Raw genomic sequence first — 23,444 nt, 5'->3', positions numbered from 1 at the left:
GCTACTAAACATTTCAAACTAAACTTTAACAATTCGTTAAAATTCATAATGCAAGTAAAATAATAATATATAAAAAATTGTATCACATGTTTTTGCTCCAACCGGATATAAAACCCTAACTACCGATCAAAAAGACAATCCACAAATTTGTGTGCAACGTATTGTCGGAATTATTATTAAGATCGAAACGATTAATCGATTCAAATATCACTGTAGCGATTTCAACACCATGTACGAGAGAAAAATATTGAACATTGAAGTATTCGTTTTAGGGCCGATTTTTCAATCCATAGTTAAAACTTATCCGCCCAATAAAGTATTACACGATAATATTAAAATGTCACCCGTAAACTGTCAAAGACGGGCAAAGAATACATTTTTGAAATGGTAGTTTAATACGTTATTCGACGAATAAATATTAACCAAGGATTGAAAAATCAGCCCTTAATCGAAATTTATCACTATTTAGTCTGATACCAAATCTGACGTCGGTATCATCGTAAGGAAACTTATACTATTGGCAGTGTACTAAGTCAGTATGAACCGCTATACGAACCGAATTATTATGCGTCACGAGAAACATTATTACAGCAACAATATCGTATTAAGTAATTAACGCTAATACAATTAAACATTTTTTAAAAGTGGAATATATCGTTACTATTGAACTTCTATTTTAAAATGGAATGTACACGTTTCATTTTTGTTTTACTCGAGTCATCAACCTTGTAGTACTGTGGCACTTTTAGGCATTTTTTTTAACTTAGGCCTTAACAATATGCAATAATTAAGACCTTTTTTTAACTCCGAAATGAAGACAGAAAAGGATTTTCAAAAATCGATACAAAAATGATGAATCGAGTTACAAAATCTCGTCACAAAAATATGTATAATTTAAATTCTAGGCAGTATTTGCTGTGTAATACATATATAAAATACTCGAATGTTCGGACAGATGATCGATGGAAAATGAATAATTAATAGTTATAGTATAATTTAAGACCTAGAGATATAGGTTGTTAGGTACAATATGTAAGTAACTTAAAACGCCAAAATATAAATTATTTTATCATACATATTGATGTACAAGTTTCTGAATTAAAGATTACTAGGTATTGGCAATTAAGCGAGATTTTCTATTATAATCAAGTTGAACCAATTTTATTTAAAATTAGTGACTTGAATATTAGCTTTTATTAAGAATTAAAAGTACAACCGAGATCTGAAGGTTTATATTGAAATCATATTGTATTACCTAACGACCTATCCTCTCATAGGTTTTAAATACGACAGCTTACACGTAACTTACAAATAATAAATTCATATCGAAGAATATGCGGTTAATTATAATAGCTACACATATAATTATGTAATAATATAAGAGTGAAATTCTCTTAGGATAATACTGGATAATTATGAAAAGAAATTTAACTCCCCTTGAAGAGCACGTCTTTCAGATACCTGAAATAAACAATGACACTTAGCTAACACTTGAGTTTGTAGACAATGAGCGGTACTCTAATACGATTTCTAATAAATTATTAAAAGAATAAATTATTTTGGTTATTGTTCAAATAAAACAGAACAATAAAGTTAGGGGTCAGCGCATACGGGCCACCACGAAACATATGAAAAAATATGTAAAGTGGCTGTCGTTGTCCACCGGCTGTGGTCAGTGTTAAGAAGCATTTTTGATAAAAACCTCAAAAATAAAATCTACATAAAATCACAGCTACACAGCTTCTCCTGCCCCCATTGAAGTATCATCTTCACAACTTGATAAAAATAAAATATTTACAAAAAACACAGCTCCACAGTTTTCTCTATTCCCCTACACTTACCTAGTGCGCGCGAATTTGGTTGAGATCATCGTCCGAGTCAGTTGGCGGCGCGTGCTCGGAGCCGGCGAGCACAGTGAGGTGCGTGGAGTCGCTCTGCAGTGTGCTACACTCGCCGCCGCCGGCGCTGCCGCCCCAGTTGCCGCATTGTGCCTTCTTCTGTAGCGCTTGCACGTATGACTGGAATGGGAAATTTATTTATTAAAATACTAGCTCTTCGCCCGCGTAGTCAAAGAAAATCCCGCATAGTTCCCGTTCCCGTGGGATTTCCGGGGTAAAACATATCCTATGTATGTATGCAGCATTTGCTGTGTAATACATATATAAAATACTCGAATGTTCGGACAGATGATCGTTGGAGAATGAATAATTAATAGTTATAGTATAATTTAAGACCTAGAGACATAGGTTGTTAGGTACAATATGTAAGTAACTTAAAAACGCCAAAATAATGGGAAATTTATTTATTAAAATACTAGCTCTTCGCCCGCGTAGTCAAAGAAAATCCCGCATAGTTCCCGTTCCCGTGGGATTTCCGGGGTAAAACATATCCTATGTATGTATGTAACAAATTTGAAGTAAATCCATGCAGTACATACAGAATTTCTAAAAACTATATTTTTGGCTTCGATACCGATTGTGGATCACAACCCATGTATTCTTTTCAAAAAATATTCAATGTACAGTTTTGACTTTCCTACGATTTTATTATATGTATAGTGTGAAAAATGTAAAATTATGTAAGTATTTTTAAAATAAATCTGTATTCAAAGAAAGTCCTCAGTCATATAGCTAAAAATTTAAGATTAGAAGAAATTAGATTTCTCAGCTTAAGGCGACGTTTTAGGTGCTTATACCTGGTTATAATGTTCACTAATAATCTCGAACATTCCCGCAACTGACCTGCGATATGACGTCACCGTGCGCCGTCCGCACCTGGTACAGGTAGCGGTACTTGCGCTGCTTCATCTCGGCGCGCTGCTCGCGCGTCACCGGGCGAGGCGGCTGCGCCTTAAGGCGACGCTTTTGGGCGCTTATACCTGGTGGAAATTATATATGCGGTGTAAATTGTAAGAAATATAAAAAAATCCTAAAGCTGACGAATTTTTCTGTTTGGATGAACGGTTCTAGATTCAATTTTCAAGTATCTTGAGTTGGATGGACAATTTATCCAGGGAATATTTAGGCTATAATATGTGTACTATCCAAGCCTTTTGATCTATGTATAGGGTTTTTATATGCACAAGTGGATTTTTGCGGCCTGTGGTTTTAAAATTTAAAAGAGGAATTAAAGAACGACAAAAGTCATCGCGGTCCAGAGAAGTAGATAGCAGGACTTATAGCAATCGATAACTCGCCGTAAGCTTTAGGGCTTCTACAGACTTCAACTTAGCCATTACTACATCAGGAAAAAATTAACTGACGCACAAGCTCAAGTTCATGATTTATAGACAACGCTGATTGTCAGTTGACTAGGGCTTCTAGACAATTGGCAGAAGCGCTAAAGAATAGATTCCGCTTTCGCTACTAATTGACATAAGCTTATGACGTTTTGCTAAGTATTCGAATCGTTATGAAAAAATACGAATTGCGGCAGAAAATCAATATATGAATTGGACACCACTGCTACGTTTTCATGTGGGGTTCACAATCCATGGATTCTCTTAGTGCAGGTCCACACTGCGAGCCTAGCGCGGTTGCGACGGCGGGCGCGAAATATCAAACGTATGAAACGCGCCTTTGCGTCCACATTGAAATGACTATGGCGGAAGCCTAGTGCGACGGTAATGAGCGAGCCAGCGCGCGTAGTTTTCAAACTCTCCTATCCGCGCGTTCTGGCCACACTACGGGCCTAGTCAGCAAGCGACCCAATGCGCGGACGGCGGGGGTATCAAACCAGTTCGGTCTTGTCGCTCGACTTCTTATATTATATCCTTTATTGTTTTTCGTAAAATAGCGGTAAATACTTAATTGTTGAAGTGAAACTTCTTTATTTATAAGTGCGATTCAATCTAAAACACTTATATACACCACAGTAATTTTGTAGGGTATAATCTCAATTCTTCATATAAGATTCACCCGTTATTCCTCTGTTTTATTTATTTCGTGTACAACTTCTATAATGATCTCATCTCAAAATCGGACTGTCCAGTAAAAATAGCAAGTCGTCCAAAGTTTGCAACACCCGAAAAACGTCGAACCGCTACTTGAGCTCGCGCGTCGGTGTGGCCACCGCGAGCGCCCGCTCGTCGCGCCCGCCTAGGCCGCCGCCACCGCGCATTCAGTGTGGACGCACACTTAAGATAAACGTATCAGAGGCCACGAATCAAATTCAACCGGATATGCAGCCCTTAAAATTCGATTACTCGGATGCGTGCCATCATAAGTAAATCGTAAATCAAATTCTATACTAAATGGCATATGGAATTGTCTATCGAATAAAAAAAAAGAAATTTGTGAATAACTCACACAGCCCGTTTTATTGTATTTCATAATCTACCCGTTCTTACTGAAAAACCTTTTATAAAAAAGCCGTGTTCGTTTAACACTATTTATAAAGAAACGACTGAACAGATTTTATTAATCTTTGATTTGTTGGATTTATCTCCACCTGGACTAGGATGATAACTTGAATTTTATAAAACTAAAGGAGGAACCGAATCTATCCCGAAACATAATAAGACAGAACTGTTCCTTTAGTTTTTTTAGGAATTAATGATTCGAATTTCGTTTGAATTTATCAAATTCATTATTATGTTCAACAGGTCATTTATAGAGTACGGCGTTAGGCCATACACTAATGCTGCGCTCATATTTGAGCGGGGAAGAAATGAAAATTGTAGCCTAAATATTCCTTTTGAGAGCAGGCGAAGTTCCGTGACGCTACAAATTGGGAGCCACTGTTTTTGGAAATGTTGCTTCAAAACTGAATTGATAATAGTTGCCCTAACTTTGTACAAACTGTCCAATAAGTTTGTACTTGTGAGCGAAGTTAAAATAGTCGTTAAGTTTTTTGGAAGTTGTCACTAGAATGAGAAGTCGTTAAGTATTCTGAAATTTTCCAATTTGTAGAGCGATTTTATTTAAGTTGTTCTTTCCGTTGAACAAACCTTAATTACAAAGTATGAATAGGTAACGACTTTTATTAAGAAAAGGCTGATGGTAGTTGTTCTCATGTTATGATGTTACGAAAAATATGGATTCATTTTGATATCACTAGACGTTTTCTTATACATATTCATTCAAATCGCTAATATTTACTTTAAAACTTTATGGAACAAGAAAGCTACTAGAGTGTGCGAAAAATAAAAACTTTAAAAAATCGTCATGCTGTACTCTGGGATAGAGTAGAAGTATTTTAGAGAAGTTTTATGAGCCCGCAGTTTCAAACACTTAGATAATTATTATCAATAATTGGAATTTTTTTAAGTTCGAATCAAAATCGAAAGAAACAATTAGATTTTTAATTAAATCTTTATTAAAAAAAGCCTTAAATTGGTCTGACCAAATATGTAATTACACTTTACACTTTGTATGTATTTACACTTTATTTAAAACGGCATATATATTACGACAATGTAAAAAGAGTTTCCTGGAAAACATCTAAGTAAGTATTTTTTTTTCTATTTCTTGTAGTCAAATGGATCGTATTTATTTTTCTATTCTGAAATTACCTATACACTATTTTAAAAGCACCACTTTACGTCTTCATTAAATATTTATAAATAAATATTGCCTCACCCCTTTATTTCGCAAATATATTTATCACACCGAGTCCATTAAAATCCCGAAAACTGCATTGAAAACTCAAAAACAGATACGCGAGAAACCGTTTCACATTGTTTCGTATAAGGGAATAACGCGTATCAAATCCTCTGAAAATTATAAGAGTATGAAAAAAATCGAATATAAACTTCACTGAATTTAGAGAACTCGCGACTCACGACCGTCGATCCCGAAGCGAGAATACGAAATAACCCTTTAATCTCGAATCCCATCTATTTATATTATTGTCATCCTATAGAAATACATGATTAAACAGCGCGCGCACATACTATAACATATTCCAATAAAGGAATAGAATCTATAAAATATAGCTACATCTACATTTTAATTTAATATGATGAAAAGGTAAAATTTGTGTTATTGTGTGTAGGGAATGAAATCAAAAATTACTCTCGATTTTATAAATTCTTTTACCATTTGAATATTAAATTTTGTAGTTATAGGTATAGGTATTGAGAAACTAGATATTTGTTCGTGGATTTTCTCTTGTGTATAAAAATAACGACTATCAACCGATTAGATTCTCCCATGACTTAACTACATTAAGTTATAGTGAAGAATATTCTGTAATGTATTTAATAACCGTAACAATCGACAAATGAACTATACCAAATTTAATGTAGGTACTTCAAAGAAAGCGTGGTCATGGGTATTTTACTTGTATTAAATAAATTTTTAATTGAATATATCTGGGAAAAAACTTAAAAAAATACATTTTTGTATTTATTTTGCCATTTTTTGGCAATTTTGCACTTCTAACTCACATTGCATCTAGTCTATTCCTGTTTCAAACAGCAAACTTCACCAAAAGTGGTTCAGTTGTATTGGCAAATTAATGATTCATACACAGGCAGTTACTTTCACATTTTATGTACTAAAATTTTTAACCGACTTCAAAAAAAGGAGGAGGTTATCAATTCGGCCGGTATGTTTTTTTTTTTTTTTTTTTTTTTTTATGTATGTACACCGATTACTCCGTGGTTTCTGAACCGATTTACGTGATTCTTTTTTTGTTCGATGCGGGATGGTGTCGAATTGGTCCCATAAAAATTTTATTCGGATAGGCCCAGTAGTTTTTATTTTATGAGCATTTTTGTCTGTATTTGTAAATGTTGCAAGTGCAAGTTTGAAGTCGGTTGTTTTTAACGCAGTTATTGACTTGTTAAGATTATTTTAATTATGATTTAACTCAAAAACTACATCCTGTATTTCAAAAGTTCCTTCATCATTAGAAAGCTACCTACATATTTACCTCAAAACATAGGAAATTTTTCATTTCATCCCGTTTACCCCAAACAAAGCCGGAGAAATTGGCTAGTTAAGAACATAATGTATAGTGTAGTACTCACTCTCTTCATGGTATATCCCCGTGGCGGTGAGAGCGCACTGTGCGGTGAAGCCAACTATGGCCACCGTGGGCCAAGCGGCCAACGTCAGCCAAGAGATGGTACACGGTGGCGGAATAGCTGGCTCTAGTTTTGCACGTTCCCATACCTTTAGAAACGTTAAAACTTCATTTATATGCAAATCAGAGATATTTAAAATACGCAGAAGTGTAGGTACGTAATTATTACGATTGAACGTAGAGATAATCTGCAAGAATAAAAATCAAGAAATAAAAACATTGTATGTATACAGAATATACCTAATATAGCTTTCACTTTCGTATTATAAAATAAATAGTACGAAGATAAGTAATGCCATAAATAAACGTTTGTTTGTTGTTTTTGCAAGCGATAGCTAAATAAGTTAAAACAAGGTTAAAATTATCTTGAATAATGTTATAATAAGTATAATTTATTAACAATATCTATTAAGGTGAGTATCGACTTCGCGCTCCAAGAGGTCGAACATTGGCGCGCGCTCCAGCCGCGTGAAATGGATACCAGTTTGGAACGCGCGCCAAAATGTTCGTTGGAGCGGTCGAACGCGGAGCGGTCCGTTCCATCGGGTGTCGGTTTTTTACCGCGCATCAAACGTGGCGCGCGCGCCAATGGAGACGGGTTTGTCGTATTTTTTGTGTTTGTTGCGCTCCGAGTAATAATTATGGATATAATATATAAATAAACAAAGTTGCCGTAAATTAATTCAGCTATATGGTACGAAAGAAGTTTTGTCGTACAGTAAAATTTCTTCGCATCATAATAAATCGCTTAGAGATCTTCTCTAAGCGATTTATTGGTTGGAGAGAAATCAGTAGTGAAATAGGAGTCCCTGTGCCGGAGTTAAAGAAAAAAATGCTGCTGCTGCTCGTACACGACTAGCTTCCATGATGAACGGTCAAACACTGGAACAGTTGCCACGCGCGCCAGGTGCGCTTAGTTGATATACTTCAATTATTTGGAACGCGCTCCGCGGAACGCACTCTCGGCGCGGTCGTTCATGGCGCGCGCGCCAGGAGCGCGAAGTCGATACCCAGCTTTAGGAAAGTGTCCTATGAGTATCTTTGTGTCTATGCCAATTTATACGACAACGGTTCAATGATTAGGTAGTGCTAAAAATAGAATATAAGATTGAATACATATTGCAAAATTTCGAAGTATTATGCAGCCATTCTCATGGTTACGTGTGGGCGTCACTAAGTCAAAGATTATATTTATATCTTCCCCATAAATGTTCAACGATGTGATTAACTTTTCGTATTTTTAATCGCACGATAACAAGTAGGCCAAAGGTCAAACGAGAAAAGAACAAAAAAATTCAAATTTATGCTCAGCACTCCACGGCCTTGTTTATGTAAATAATGATAAAACTATATTAACTGTTATATTTATAGCTTCAATGAAAATCTTCCAGAACACCTACTAAAAATACTTAAGTTTTGAGAATAATTTCGTTTGTTTCTTCATTTAATACAACAACCACAATAATAACAATTATTTATTTACATTTCGAAAAACAAGTTATCATTTTTATCACAATTACTTACCCATTTTAACATCACCATTCGTTCAATGAAGTAATCCAGAGAAGTGGCTATAACCGCACCTCCATACACACTAGTACCGAATATTGTTAGAACTGCAAATAATACAAACAACTATTTACATAATAACTGTAAAAATATAAAATTCTGTGACTTAATTCTCCCGAAACACGTTGACAGATAGATTCTTAAGATTTTGTGTATATAGCCCATGTCTCATATTATTACGACTTAAAAATCGTCATTATTATTGGAATTAAGAACTAACTCTTATAAAATAATTGGGGATTTTTGGGAACCAGTTCTAATATATACGTGGAGATGAAACTTAAGTGTCTTTGAGAGACAATTACCTATACGCTAATTTCATTCTAGACCAAGGTGATAACCGCGTTAAGTCTCAGTGTAATATTATTATTTGATAAGCTACAAAATGTTCTAGTATTTACATAGAAAATATTTTACAATTACGAACTTATAGATTGAAATTTTACTAAACTATTGAACACGTGTTAAATATTAATTAACTGAGAATGCTGCTGTATGAAATTGGATAAAACTGTACTTAAAATTCGCCTGGTTTTAATCCGCACAAAATAATAAAGTTTTCATCAATGTTTTGGAACATCAACATAGTTACCTATCCAATATAAGTTGGTCCAATAATAGTGTAACTAAAAACTTTTAATTGAAACGATAGCCGGGATCATAGAACATAACTAAGCTAACTAGGTGGACTAAACTAACAAAGTGTCGTTGCAGATAGCAATAAATATGATACAATATTATATATGATAGCGACAGATGAGTCAGTCTTACAACCCAATACCCAATTGTGTGATAATGCCTTATCAATATCGAAACATGTAAACTAAACTCGAGAACTGCAATAAAAGATTAAATTTACCTTTCTTCCAGTACAGGTTGAAAACTGCAAAGCATATTCCAGATAAAAGCAATACTACCACGCAAAGCCAGTACTGAAACAAACAAATAAGTTTTTATTATTATATGGCACCATAGTGATAATTAATTATAATTAATGTCACCTTTTTTAGGCTTTAATTAATATTATAATTAATCTATCAACAATGATCCCACCTGTTTTGCTTTAAATATAGAGATCTTGATTAGCCTATATAGATATTAGACATAACACAATAACAGAATATGTTTCAATTAATACAAGTTCTATATTTCTCAATAATTGGCTATTATTATTAATATCGCCTACAAGTTGCTTTAGTAACTGTTAGTTATGATATAATATATAATAGAGATTATTCTGCGACGTGCATCGATACAGCGGTATTATCAATAATAATATAATACATTTAATGTTGTAGCAAACATACGACACAAAGTGAAATATATTTCAATCTAAATAAATAATGCTATCCGATGTACTCGAAACATTCGACGAACCAGCCATTTCCATAGAAATCGATTCGCAAAGCCTATTGCATATTGTATCAGACGTAAACAACAGCCCTACTTTGCCCGACTAGACAATTTAAACTGACTTCCATGTATTAGACACTAATTAGGTATTTAGTCGAATGCAAATGCCACTCCGTGGGCGGTACGCTATCTGAATATTATAGCTGTTGTGTATTCACATACACGTATAGTATGTTACGTACTCATTATACACGTCACATGCCGTCAGTAGGTGTATGAAAGGGTGCAAACCCCTAGGCCCTAACACAGCGCATCTTTTCCCTGATCAATAGTACAATACATCCGAGTGATGCAGTCACTTATGGGTGTTATTCGTAACTTTCGGGTTACGGTCTACTCTCCAACTTCATAGATACACATTACATAGGTGACAAACAAACTTTGCACAAGCACATTGCATATAAATGATTTCGCTAAGCTGGACAGTTAAAAGAATTCGCAAAGGAATAAAATAATTAAGTAGTACATTGAAATTTAGTTTGTGACTCGTCTGGTCGAGTGATATTTTATTAATTACAACATATAATAATCGCATTGTGTTTGTATCACCTATTAGGTATATTATATTACTAGCAAACCCGGCGAACTCCGTTTCGCCACCAGAGACACCTTTTCTTTGCTATAAACCTCACGGAGCCCAAGACCTTTCCAACGAATGCAAAACCGTGGAAATCAGTTCGTGCGTTCTGGAGTTATAGCGTCAGGAAATAAAACCCGGCTTATTTTTATACAGTAGATATAATTGTAATAATTAGTACAATACTAATAAATTGTCAACACTACATCGCAATCAAGGAATCAAGGACGGAATGAAGGTGTTTCAACTTTCAAGGAATCGCAATAAAACAAATCTTTAGAAAATATAAAGCAATTCTCGCAATCGCGTGTACTATATAAACAGGATGTTCAGACCAGCACAAACGTGCCAATTAATTGATCATTAGTAATTACATTAAATTAACAGATTCCGATGAAAAACAGACTACCTTGCAGTGTACACGAAAGTATCGGAGCACTAATAAGTATCGCGAATTATCTGTACATTATATAATCATCACTAAATTTAAAAAACAAATATGTATTCGCATAGCAAATTATCATTGAAACGATAGCACTTTTATAGATAAGTGAACACACGTCAACGCCTTTCACGTAATACTTTCACCTTTACTTTTACATCTTTAGGAACTTTATATATAAGTGAACAATTAATATTATATTGAATTAACTTAATTATTATGAACATGGTTAATTATGTGTGTAAATTTGTAATTATATTCCAGTTCACCAATTATAATTCTATTACTTACTTGGTAATAAAGAACTATGCGTATGTTAGTCGCCCAAATATTTTCTTTTAAATGTTCATGCAACATTTTAGAGCCAGCGCGCACGAGCAACTTTGTCTCCGCAACTATTTTGTCTCTCCCATCAATTTGTATGGGGAGTTGCGTCGCTACGTGCGCGCACTTTCATACTAGCCCATGGGTGGGAGAGACAAAATAGTTGCGGAGACAAAAAAGTTGCGGAGACAAAGTTGCTCTTGCGCGCTAGCTCTTAAAGAAAATATTTTAAAAGTTTCATAAATATTAAAGTATTCCGCCTTTTCCATTTCATCTACTACTTTGATTGCTTAAAGTAAAAATATTGTGAAGTAGTATATTGAAATTATAGCATAAAACTTTTCAGTCCGTTTCACTTTTTAAATGGAACTTTTTTAATTGAAAGCTCCGCTTCGAGAAAAACATTTCTTGTACCTAGTTACGTATCAAATACAACTGATATTACAAGCGATAAAGATTCGCTATTCAATATGATATTTAATAAAAGATGCAGTCAATAATTCACCAATAGGTGTTAAATCATTCGTAAAATTTCACAGAATCGACGAAGAAAATATTGCATTTTCAAGAGCTTCGCGCGCCGGCCTGAGTGCTCCTGTGCGGATCTAATAAATATTTTATTATTAAATTACTTCCAAGCCACCGCGCCGCTAAGCTAATATAACCCGTAGAATTTTTTAATTTTTTTAATGTAAGAAAGTCATTAAATTTGTTGTGCCGTACCTGAGTAGATTATATCTGAGGATCGTTTTAAATATATGAGATGTATATTTCTATTCATCGTTCAAATATTTGATGGCTAATAGAGCCGACTGTGATTTATGAGTATACCTATACTATGAATATGGAGTGAAAAATCAGCAATACATCTCAATATAACTTGATTTCCATTCGACTGAGTTATCGAAGTGCACACTCTATCTCAATAATTCAGCGTCCGAACGTCACTTTTGATCGATGGGAAACAAAGCGCAGTAATGTGTCATTAATTAATAATGGCATCAGGCAAGACAATGGATAGATTCACGTGAATATAGTAAAAAATGTAACAGGACAATCGAAACCACCAGACCATCCCTAATAAATTCCGAGCGGTGAAAATGGTTGCACGAAAAAATGTAGGTACGTCGGTACTCAGCTTATTAAAACTTTACTTTTCATGTCCATCGTGTAACTCGGAACATTTAAACTGCACTCGGTAGAGAATTCGTATGCTCTAGACGTCTAGATAGTATGATAATCGTTTTGACAATCGTGAATAATTTACTCCACGAGGTAGGATGGAATATAAAGATGGCAGTCAAATCTTACGACCTATTTAACAATGCAAGAAATGTATAAGTATTTGAGATGTACCTATGTTAATTAAATATTTAAAACACATCACCTACATTCTTTCTTTCGGTACTTTGAAATTACTTTCAAAAATTTATTTCATACCAGTCAAATAGGCGCTAATTGCAAATGGTTTATTCTATTCATACTATAACCGTTAACTAGTGCTATTGTTCTACCTGTATAATATTATCAGTCTTTCAGTCTAGTACATGTATAGTATATCACTAAGTTATTAGCTATGTAGTGCACGTATCATTGCAATTGAGCACGTTATTACGTAGTTACAGCTCCTTCTCAATTGCTTCTATTCAATAGCTGTGACGATCATTATCTAGATATCGTATAACTATTATCTTATGCTCTAATGATTTATTGAAATAGAACTAAATAATAAATTAATGTTGTCTCGATATAATGAACTTATAAGAAGCCTAGGGTTAACAAAATTATCTTAATGAAAGCATTGAACCCATCAATTTACCAATTACAGGAATTGACTTTACAATTAACTTTAAGGAAAATTCAACCATTTGATTGAATTGTCTTTTTTCTTTTTGCTATGACTTATTATTTTAGTATGGATACAAACTTTTATCAAAATTATTTATTAATGTACAAAATTTTACTCAGATAAAACGATAAAATATTATAGGTACCTACACCATCTTAACATTATTATCGTTTATAAAAATTATATTTTCTTATACTTCAACATAAGCCGATTTGCGTCTAATTAAAAAGGATTAAAGTTAGAAACGATTGAAAACCAAGCTTGACCTATAAAAAGACTTATAGAGGTATTTTATTTCAAGGCGCACTAAGCCCTTTGAAAAGCCTCTCTTCGTTATCAACGAAGCGATAGGAAAAACAACTTCAGACATATATTTGCCAAATGCTCTGCAAATGTTTGTGTAAAAAATATTCTTATTTATTTTTAATTTCTAGAGTAGTTTCTCAAATAAAACTGAGAACATAGTATTTTCTTTAGTCAAAACTAAGGTCATAGAGTTCGTAAGTAACATGGTTATTAAATAAAAAATAAAAAAGTGAAGTTCCATGAGGTAAGGGGCAGGCATTATACATCTGTTTCACTGATCGATTTTCTTTAGGGACAAGTAGGTGATCTGCCTTCTGTGTCCTGCCAGACCGAGACATTTTTTTTTCCTCGTCTCCACCGGTAATCGAACCCAGGACCCCTCGGTGTTACGCTCACGCGTCAACCACTGTACCAAAGAGGCGGTTATTAAATATGTAGGTACTTATTCATCTATAATACGTAAATAATAAAATGGAAATGTAGCAACAAGTTCTACAGTCGTAGACTTAATCAATAATTTAACATCTTTTAAGCATAAGCATTCTTCTGGTCGGGATTATGGAGCTAATCCGTCTCACTAATTAATAAGACTTGAAAATGAAACAAAGCGTGACTTCGGGAGAAAATAATTTACAAAGGACGAGTTCGATCCGAAAATAAAAATCTATATAGTCGTGGCGTACCCAGACCTCGGTGTACCTCACAGGTCATCGACTGTCCTGACCCTAAGGTTGTAACCTGGATGAAATATTTTAATAAAACATTTATTAAACTTTCTCCCACACGTTGAAATAGGTTCGTTAGACACATAATTTTAATTCCAAGAAACACGCAAGTAAAACTTGGCTCGAAAGACGCATTAACACGGCTTTCTTCTATAAAGCCATTGGTTGGTAAAATACAATAGAAGCATAATCGCACCGACGCCACGTAGAAACAATAGTGGCCACACATCTTTCAAGTGTTTATGAACAATCAGGCCATCGCGATACGAGTAGATACATTGAACACTCTACAAACAGTATCTAAACGCCGGTGACATATTTTGCTTCAAATAAAAGAAACATCTTTTGTAAAGAATTTCTTTGTTCGCTCTATTGGAACTCGGTCTATAAAATTATAAATAAGAGTGGGTATAGTATAATTTTCAATTTCCATTCATAATTAGGTATCTAAAAGTCGGCGTACCCCAACTTTACTATTTCGGTAACACATGTCGTCGACAACTTTGCTAATTAAAGCCGCCTTGATCAATATCAATTGTGAATTCTTAGACTCGTCTTTTTGGTGTGACCTATTTTGTCAACGATGATACGGTTGCAACTGTACAAAAATTGATGGGCATATCTTTGTAATTCATTTAAATAGAATACTTTTCTCAGTTTGATATTGAAAGTACCGTTCATATTGTACTTCTCTTTAATTTTCTATGAAATCTAACAACAAATAAACTTTTCAACTCACATATTAGGTACCTATTACATATATTAATACGAAGTAACTTAATTAATAATCTTAGAATCAGACTCTGAGTTATTAAATTCATCAGTGATGTAGCATAATTATTATTTCTTGTGTGACGTGATTAAAAGTATAATAAAATACGTTTATTATTATTGAAAGTTTTACAATCTATGCTAGATTTTTCCGATTTCGGCTCTGCGATGCGTGCAGTTTCGTGTTGAGTAAATATTTGTTGGATTAGCAAATCGAGTACGCATTAGAAACCAAACTGGGCCTTCGAGAAAATTCTATGTAAGTAATATTTTCTAGTAAAGTATCTACTTTGATAACATTAAAGATAACATCAAGGTTTTAATAAATTCCCTGAATGTCTTTGCCCTACGAAACCTACGCTAGTCTTTGATCTTTTCACTTACAAGTAAATCGAATCGATATCAATCAGCCGTGTAATGTTGTTTAGAGTGCACACAATAGATTGAAACTATCCAATGCATATATGCATTTGCCCGTATGAAAATTTAATTTACCATTTTTACAGTGTGACTCATGTTTACCGGAACGATAATGTGATTTTCACATAGCATATTTACCTTCAATATACGATTAGCTCTAAAATATAAAATCAATAAATTACAGCTTAATAGTTTTAGTTTTGTTTATTCAAGGGTTTGTTGCAAATACTCGGTAATACTTCGGATTCGTGACTTATTATTTGGTGATTCACTTCAGAGCAAAAACGTTGACGCATCCAATTCTTGCCATATTCATATGTAATTTTAACGTATGACGCAAGATATATCTTCAGTATTTCTTAATCGTCCTTATGTTGTCGGCAAGCCTTTTAAAATATATTATGCAAATATGCAAATCGTATCGTCACACTTTTAAATATAATTTGGAAAATCCAAAAGTGCACGCCTCATAATTTTTTTTAATAAATATTTATTAATTATTATTTTTGTTTATTTAATAACAATTAAACCACATCGAATCAGACCCTGAAAAATGAAAGGGTTCTATTCCTGAGCATACTCAAGCGTAAGAGACAAAAAAAGACTCGATTAGTAAAGTATTTCGGTCGCTATCGTGTTAACAAGAAAAAGGATCCGCACATACAGACACACGGACGTCCAAGACAGAACTTTTTAAAACTGTTTTTTAACTAGTTTAAATAACAAAAATGACATCAAAAATATCATGAACGTTAAAAATAGTGTTTTTTCTTAATATGTGTGTGTATGTATTATCTTACAAGTGCAATGTATGATACATAAAGACATTTTAAGTTTGAAAAATCAGATGTTTTGCGCGAAGTGACAGTAGTACCCACCTCAACGCTTCGCTTATGAGGCGTGCAATACAATGTGAACATCTGATCCGATCTTATACTTATAGCATGAGTGTCATGAATCCCAACCCACTTGTATTATAAATGTGAAAGTTTGACGGCGGGTAGTGAGTCAATCGTTCGAAAGCCATGAACCAATCATTTTGTAAGAGATATAGTTAGTGAACCACAAATAAATAACACGAAGAAGGAAATCGCAATATGAAAAATAGTTCAAATAGCTGGAAAGGCGTTCGCAAATCGAATTAATAATGTTAATTAAAACTCACCGTATTGGGTCTGTGGTCGAGGAAGTGGTCATATATCGCGAGGCCGGCGACCGCGAGCAGCAGTCCCGTGTGGAATCCCGTCATGAACAGACCGACGTACTGGATCAGCATTGTTATGAGCCCGAACAAAAGACCGGCACATAACGCCACACCTAGCCCAAATAAATTAAATTATCCAAGGTTTCATTTTGCCCATGATATTTGAAGAATAGTTTAGCAATACTTCATAACAATATAACTAATTGTATAGGCACCGCTCACGTAGTGGCCGTACCCTATACAGATGACATCTCTTACTTAAAATTATCATTCCAGACACATAATTCTTCGAGATCCATATTTCAATATACTAACATTCAATCAAATCTTCAACAAAGCAGACTAGATATTACAAAATTTAATAACTTTCGTCTGAATGTAATAACATGTGTACCTATTCTAATCTTATAATATGAAATAAAAATTCTTATTACTGACCGGTGAACTTTATACCGAATGAATTACTTTCATATTTCATCATTTCATTTTTTTGTATAAAGGACCACTCACAGTACCTACATTATAAGATTTCATCAGAACGAGGAAATAATGAGTCTCGGTTTATTGGTAACAAACATTTCTTTGGATTCCATGTTGAAAATTCAAGTATTATATAAAAGAAGCCGACCTATAGGTTGTTTGAGTAAACCTACCTTGCACATAATGATCTAAATTTGAAGTTTAATTAAAGTCTACCCTTACCCAAACTAAAGGTCTAGGCTAAATGCGGACTACGCCGCGGCCGTCGGTGCAAACCTAATAATATACCTATTAATCTTTACGGCGTTCATAACATTAATTTATAGTATGGCTTATTACAAAAAATTTCAATCATTTAAGGCTCGTTTACGAAATTAATTGGTGGATTAGATGGATAAAATATTTAGAGAATCACTGAACGAGAGTGAGATGACAAAGCCGGAATCTCGAAAATGTCTGTTTTGGCAAATATTAAAAAGTAAAGGTTGTATTAATGCTTTGAAATCCTTCCTGATCTCATTATTCAAATATAACGACTATGGCAATAATACATATCATTTGCAAGCTTTTTGGCGTCACCACACATAATGTCGAAGAGTCCACAGTAACTCGTTAGAAATATCATCAACAAATAACAAAGTGAAGTGTGAAAAATTATGTTCAACAAACAATATCCGTTGCCGTCGTCGATTCCGGCATATTCCGCCGAGTAATATTATTGTTTCTCATCGTCATATACAGCGTGCAAATTAATTTACCTTTCGTATTGTGCAACCTTGCTGAAATTACAAGTTACAACGTCATATAAATAACTTAATTTTGAATCATACATACCGACGTTTCCATAAGGTGGCATCAAGTACTCTTGAAGACAGATGAGATATACAACAGCAGTACCAAATGTGAATCCAGTCAAAAACATGCTTGCTTTAAAACATCGATAACCTAAAAAAAATGAAAATGGTCACTTTACGGTATGACTACAGAAGCTTACTCATAAGATTTTTTACTTTTGGTATAGAATGATACTTACCGAAAAGTGAGTAAACAATACCAAAAACGATATACATCGCGCATATAACGCTTATAACTGGATCATAATTGGTATCTATAGAAGTGCAGAATGAGCCTTCTATATGGGGCCCATTGAATTTGTATGTCATGTTGGGAGGACCCCGTGTCACAGGTGGTACTAGCTGCCCGACTGAAGACATGATGAGTCTTTTGGTATCGATGGTAGCATTAAATGTTTGATGTCTGAAAATACAAGTCTCTTAAGTCCTCTCTCCAAGAAATTCCTTTCAAGGAAGGGTTGCATCGTTTTTATAAAATAAATAGCAGGATGATAACTGATAAGGCAAGTGATTATCGTGAAGACTAGAAAGATTTGAGCTATGTACTATTAATTTGGATTTATTTATGATCCGTTACTTGAAATCCTTTGTTCATATGTTGGAAATGTTTGTAATAACGGTTTATTTTATTTTGCCTCATTTCAACTGAATTTAAATACCAAGGCTGTTTCGAAACTTAAATTGATTATTATTATAAATTAATAATTCTTATAAATTACCATTTATGGCGTCACAAAATCAATCCAATTCGCCGATTCGCATAGTAAGAACTGATAATGTTTATTAGTACTTAGTAGTTAATGTTATTACTGGTATGATTTATCACTAATATTATAAATGATAAAGTGTTTGTTTGTCTATCATATAGACGTCGCAAAAGAGCAGTTTTGTGGTATATTTTATAGAGCTAGGTTAGTTAGGGGCCTGTAGAGTGATATAGGCTACTTTTTAAATTCCTTTGATTACGTGGGCGAAGCCGTATTTATGTTTCAGCTAGATTTATTGATTTCTACAATTATTCAAAATATAGGTAATTTAAAAAAATATGATATAAAGGGCATATTATCATTATAAATAACTCTATAGTAGTAGTACAAGCTTGAAAACCCGTTTATAGTTCTCCACAAACATTACTCCCAAGGTTTATGCGTACAATGCCAAAATCCATATCCGATTGATTTGTTTTTTTAAGGATCATAAGATAGTCGATCATAGTTGAATGTACATATAATATATAATAGTACTAAACGCGAATTTTTTTAAAGATGTTTGTTTGTTTAAAGTCCATCCAACCATTTTTACGTATTGTTCTATGTTTTAGTTACATGGAAATCTATTTAAAAATTTTGTAGGAGTAATATAACGTTATCGGCTCCTGCATAGAAAGAGATAAACGACGATCGAGTGAAGTTATATCAATTCTCTACATTTAGGGCGTTTGTCCACTACAAGGAATTTTACGGTCCGGCATTCCGATTTTTTACGGTCCGGTATGGCACGCAATTAATCTATATACTAGCTTGTGCACTATACGTAATTTTACTGTCCGACATTTTACTTTTCCCTATTCCGGATGGTTTTTTGTGTCTACGAGTCGCTGTAGGTATAATTGTTTTCGAATGCCCACTTGCTTGGATTTTACTGTTTTTACTGCATATGCCAATTAAAAGCAAGCTCTTGTTTTACTTTCTTTTAGTTGGCAATGAGATTTGAGAAGTCGGTATGGTTATTTTATATACATTGACCAAGCATTGACCTATAATTATTATCTAAGTAAGTGTTGGTAAGTTAAAGTTCAAGTGGGAATAGCTTTAGCTCTTCGTCACCGATTAAAATAAATAAGTGAAACACGCATTTTAAATCTCTTACGGAACTTTACTTTTTATTATAACGAAGTAATATAATATTTCACCTTCTATATTTTTTACTCGTTTCTTGTAAAATGCAAAAACAATCATTTATGATAGCATTATACCGCCAAACTTCCTTGAACTGTACCGCACTGATCCGAGTAAAGACGGACAGGTGCACAAGCAATTCATCGGTTTTTTCATGCCACACCGGACCGTAAAAAATCGGAATGCCGGACAGTAAAATTCCTTGTAGTGCACAAGCGCCCTTATTTTGTACGATTACCGTAACTTTCGCGTACCTATTATCTAGCATAGGTACGCTAAATAGTCTTTAATTAAGAAATCCATTGATAAGTAAACTAAAACCTGTGATAATCATTTTTGCATCTCAAATATATACTTTTCTAATAGGTACATGTTCTCTTAAAAACTCTTAGTTTTAATTCCACCTGATAACATGATTTCATAATAACTTTAGTTATAACATTATTTTTAAAATTGGACGTAAATGAAATTGTAATCTAGACAATTCTTTACGATAAACATTATATCTCTAATCAAGCGAGAATCGACCCCAGATCACATTATTGTCAATGATATAGCATTGAAGTATGAAATTACACTTAATTAGAAAAATATATTTACCAGTTTTTAATGAGAATTTAATTTAATAGTTCCGATATAAGAAATTTACTTCCGATATACAATACTCTAAATTGTATTCAAGCACTAAGATTATGTTATTATTGGTCTAAACTCTACATGGTCTAAACTCTAAACACTTGAAAACTGTGTAGTAGATATTTTGGTGCTGTTTTTGTTCCTTGAATTAGTTACTTCTGTCAATGCCATTTATTTGTTGTTTGTACACTTCAAGAGTCAGTGAACAGTTTAACTAAAGTAAGATTCGTGTATCTCACATTTCATATCATCATGAAAATATGAATATAAATTAATTGCAAATATTTATCATATTTAATTATTCTCATTAATTTCTAAATTTATTATGAATTGGGTTATGTTTCACAGCTCAATTACTTGTAATTACAATTATTATGCATCAAGTAAATAAGTGGTATAATTATGATAAATGCACCTTTATACAAATTTATTTTATAAATTTATATCCTCCAACAGTATGTAGATATACAAAGTAAAATTGTCACTAAATAAATAATTTTATTATGTAAGTAAATTATAAATGTACCTATACTCGGATTTTTATTAGACAAAGTAAACTGACGTTTACTGTTGTCAGTTTTTGATGAAATAAAAATAGCGTTGTCACAAAGTGAATGATTGAAAATCGGAAATGAATGAAATTTATTTTAATTAATATTTAAATAAAAATAATCGTTAAACAGCTTTTGTTTTATTTCGTTTTGTCCTACAGTTATATTTTTTTTTTTTATTTTCTTGAGTATACAATTGTTGTATGCTGCGATCTTCTGTTCCATTCAATGAAAAAATGTGAACTCGTTTCCATTATCGAAATTTGTTTATCGATACTTTCCGCACTAGTCGATAAATGCCAACGATGTATGTTTTGTAGGACGTAAACGTAAAGTCAGATTGATATAATTTCTCGTAAATGTTAAGAATTGTTATAATTCCAACGGAATATCATTGAACATACTCACACTCATTGTTCATTCATCTGATTGAATGAGAACTGAATTCCTCACTATTACTTTAAATATGGCAACATTATTTTACAAAGTGACATTAGCTGCTGTCTGTTTACTCTCGTCTAATTAAAAATCCGAGTATAGGATATAAGATTTTTAGTTACCAAAGTGATTGATATATTATGATTTTTACTGAGGCCCTTGATATTAGAAATTCATGAAGGTACCTTTGGTATAATTGAAAAAACATACTTCAAAATTATTTTATATTTAGAAAGCTTATTGAAAAAATTATTTTCTAAGTAAATATATTTAAAAATGAAACAATTTATTCATCATAAAGTTATTTAGGACACGGCATATTAGGATCAAACTCAAACTCAAACATTTATTTATTCAATTAGACTTCTTTTAGAAGCACTTTCGAATCGTCATTACATTGACCGATTCGGAAAGCATTATGGAGAAAATCGTTATTTAATCGTTAATTATTATGGAGAAAACCCGGCAAGAAACTCCATATCAATCTCCAGATCAAAATCCTCTCTTTAAAAAATATCTTAACTTACTAGGTACAAGATTATATTTTATCCATTAATTAATGTTTAACTTCATTTCTAGATTTTGCAGCAGTTCAATTTTTAGGACCTTCTCATAATATGAATTCATAATTAAAATAGTTATGTGTTTCCCGCTATGACAATTAGAATTGGTGGATTTGGAGTGTAAATAAATTTGGAGTATTGAATGCAACTGTATTTTTAAACTTTTTAATTAAGTATATAAAGCTTTATTATTAGATATCTACTATTTTTCTTTGTCTACAAATATTAATGTTAAATTTATTGTGAACTCTTGATACCTACCAGATAAGATTTTTTTGGAAAGCGAAAACCCTTTGTTTTTTGTTTTTCACATTTTTACTATAAATTATAAGTGAACAAATAGGGCAAAATAGGCGGATTTAAAAATGTTTGTGAATACTGGTTTCCTATCTTCTTATCGTCGCTATATGTTTATAAAATAAATAATAAATAAATAAAATTGTTTTATTTCAGGAAATGTCCCTTCCCATATGCAAGTTACAAATTACAATCAAAATAAAATACAAAAAAATTATAGAAAATATTTTACGTATGTAACGTAAAAGCTAATATAAAACTTGTAAAAACTGAATTAGTTTGCATTTTTTAATTTTTGGTTTGCTTAGAAAACAATTTGTAATCAGGTTTCTCACATTATTTATTTTAACATAGAAATAATAAAACCATTAAAAATGAATAAAATACGTCGTAATATTAAAAAATCCTCCGCTTTATAAAAATACGGACATATCCCAAATCACTGTGTTTATTTACATAAATGTCTGGAGTTTCTATCCAAAAAAAATATACGCACTCACCATTATTACTCGTCAGTCCGTAGATTTCACATTGTAAATTAAACAATTTGTGTTTATTCGCAGCCAAAGTTATATCGAAAACAAAACTCGATTTTAGAGTCCATTTACAAAAACATAATAAACACGTTTGAGTTCGTAAAATGCGACAAGTTTTAATATTTCATCTACAAAAAGAAGCGGACCGACTAACAAAGATTTCTTTGAGTTTTCTCGCGAATTCGCAAACCAGTGTTGTTCTGACAAATTTAGTTATCAGTACTGCCATATGAAAAATCTTAAAATTGCCGTTTTGTAGAAAACGTAGAAAACAGTATTTCTCTATTAAATGGCAACATTACTTAATTATTTTTTTAATTTTCTCTAAAAATTCCACGAGTATGTAGAGCTTATGACAGCTAACAATGGTATTTGCTGTAGCAAATACCATTGTTATAATATATTATATATTTATCTTCAAATACAATTTTACAAATTTTAATGAATTACTGGTAAAGTTTAATTAAATTGATAACAATTACTCTTATAAAATATTATCAGCTTAAGTCATTTCATAAAAAATGAAAATTTCATCTAAAATGTTTATATTTACAATTAAAGA

At 32.8% G+C, this 23,444-nt stretch overlaps 1 protein-coding gene across 1 annotated transcript; it reads right to left on the bottom strand.

The window, feature by feature from the left end:
• Nucleotides 1–768: 768 nt before the first annotated feature.
• On the bottom strand, nt 769–23,087 carry LOC149491314 (transmembrane protein 198). Its single transcript, XM_089698114.1, has 10 exons — nt 22,847–23,087; nt 18,143–18,366; nt 17,944–18,054; nt 16,591–16,742; nt 9,458–9,530; nt 8,554–8,645; nt 6,974–7,118; nt 2,742–2,878; nt 1,842–2,018; nt 769–1,461 (listed from the first exon to the last, which is right to left on the bottom strand). Exons 2-9 carry the CDS (start codon nt 18,321–18,323, stop codon nt 1,842–1,844), a joined length of 1,068 nt encoding a protein of 355 aa, XP_089554240.1. The 5' UTR covers nt 18,324–18,366; nt 22,847–23,087; the 3' UTR covers nt 769–1,461.
• Between the last annotated feature and the right edge of the window lie 357 nt (nt 23,088–23,444).

The sequence above is a fragment of the Colias philodice genome, chromosome 1 (assembly GCF_061535455.1).
Source record: "Colias philodice isolate Cphi_HAF_F1 chromosome 1, ilColPhil1 Martin Lab GWU primary, whole genome shotgun sequence".
Lineage (NCBI taxonomy): Eukaryota > Metazoa > Arthropoda > Insecta > Lepidoptera > Pieridae > Colias > Colias philodice.
Note: the sequence above shows the minus strand (reverse complement) of the source record. Positions and strands in the feature narration are given on the sequence as shown.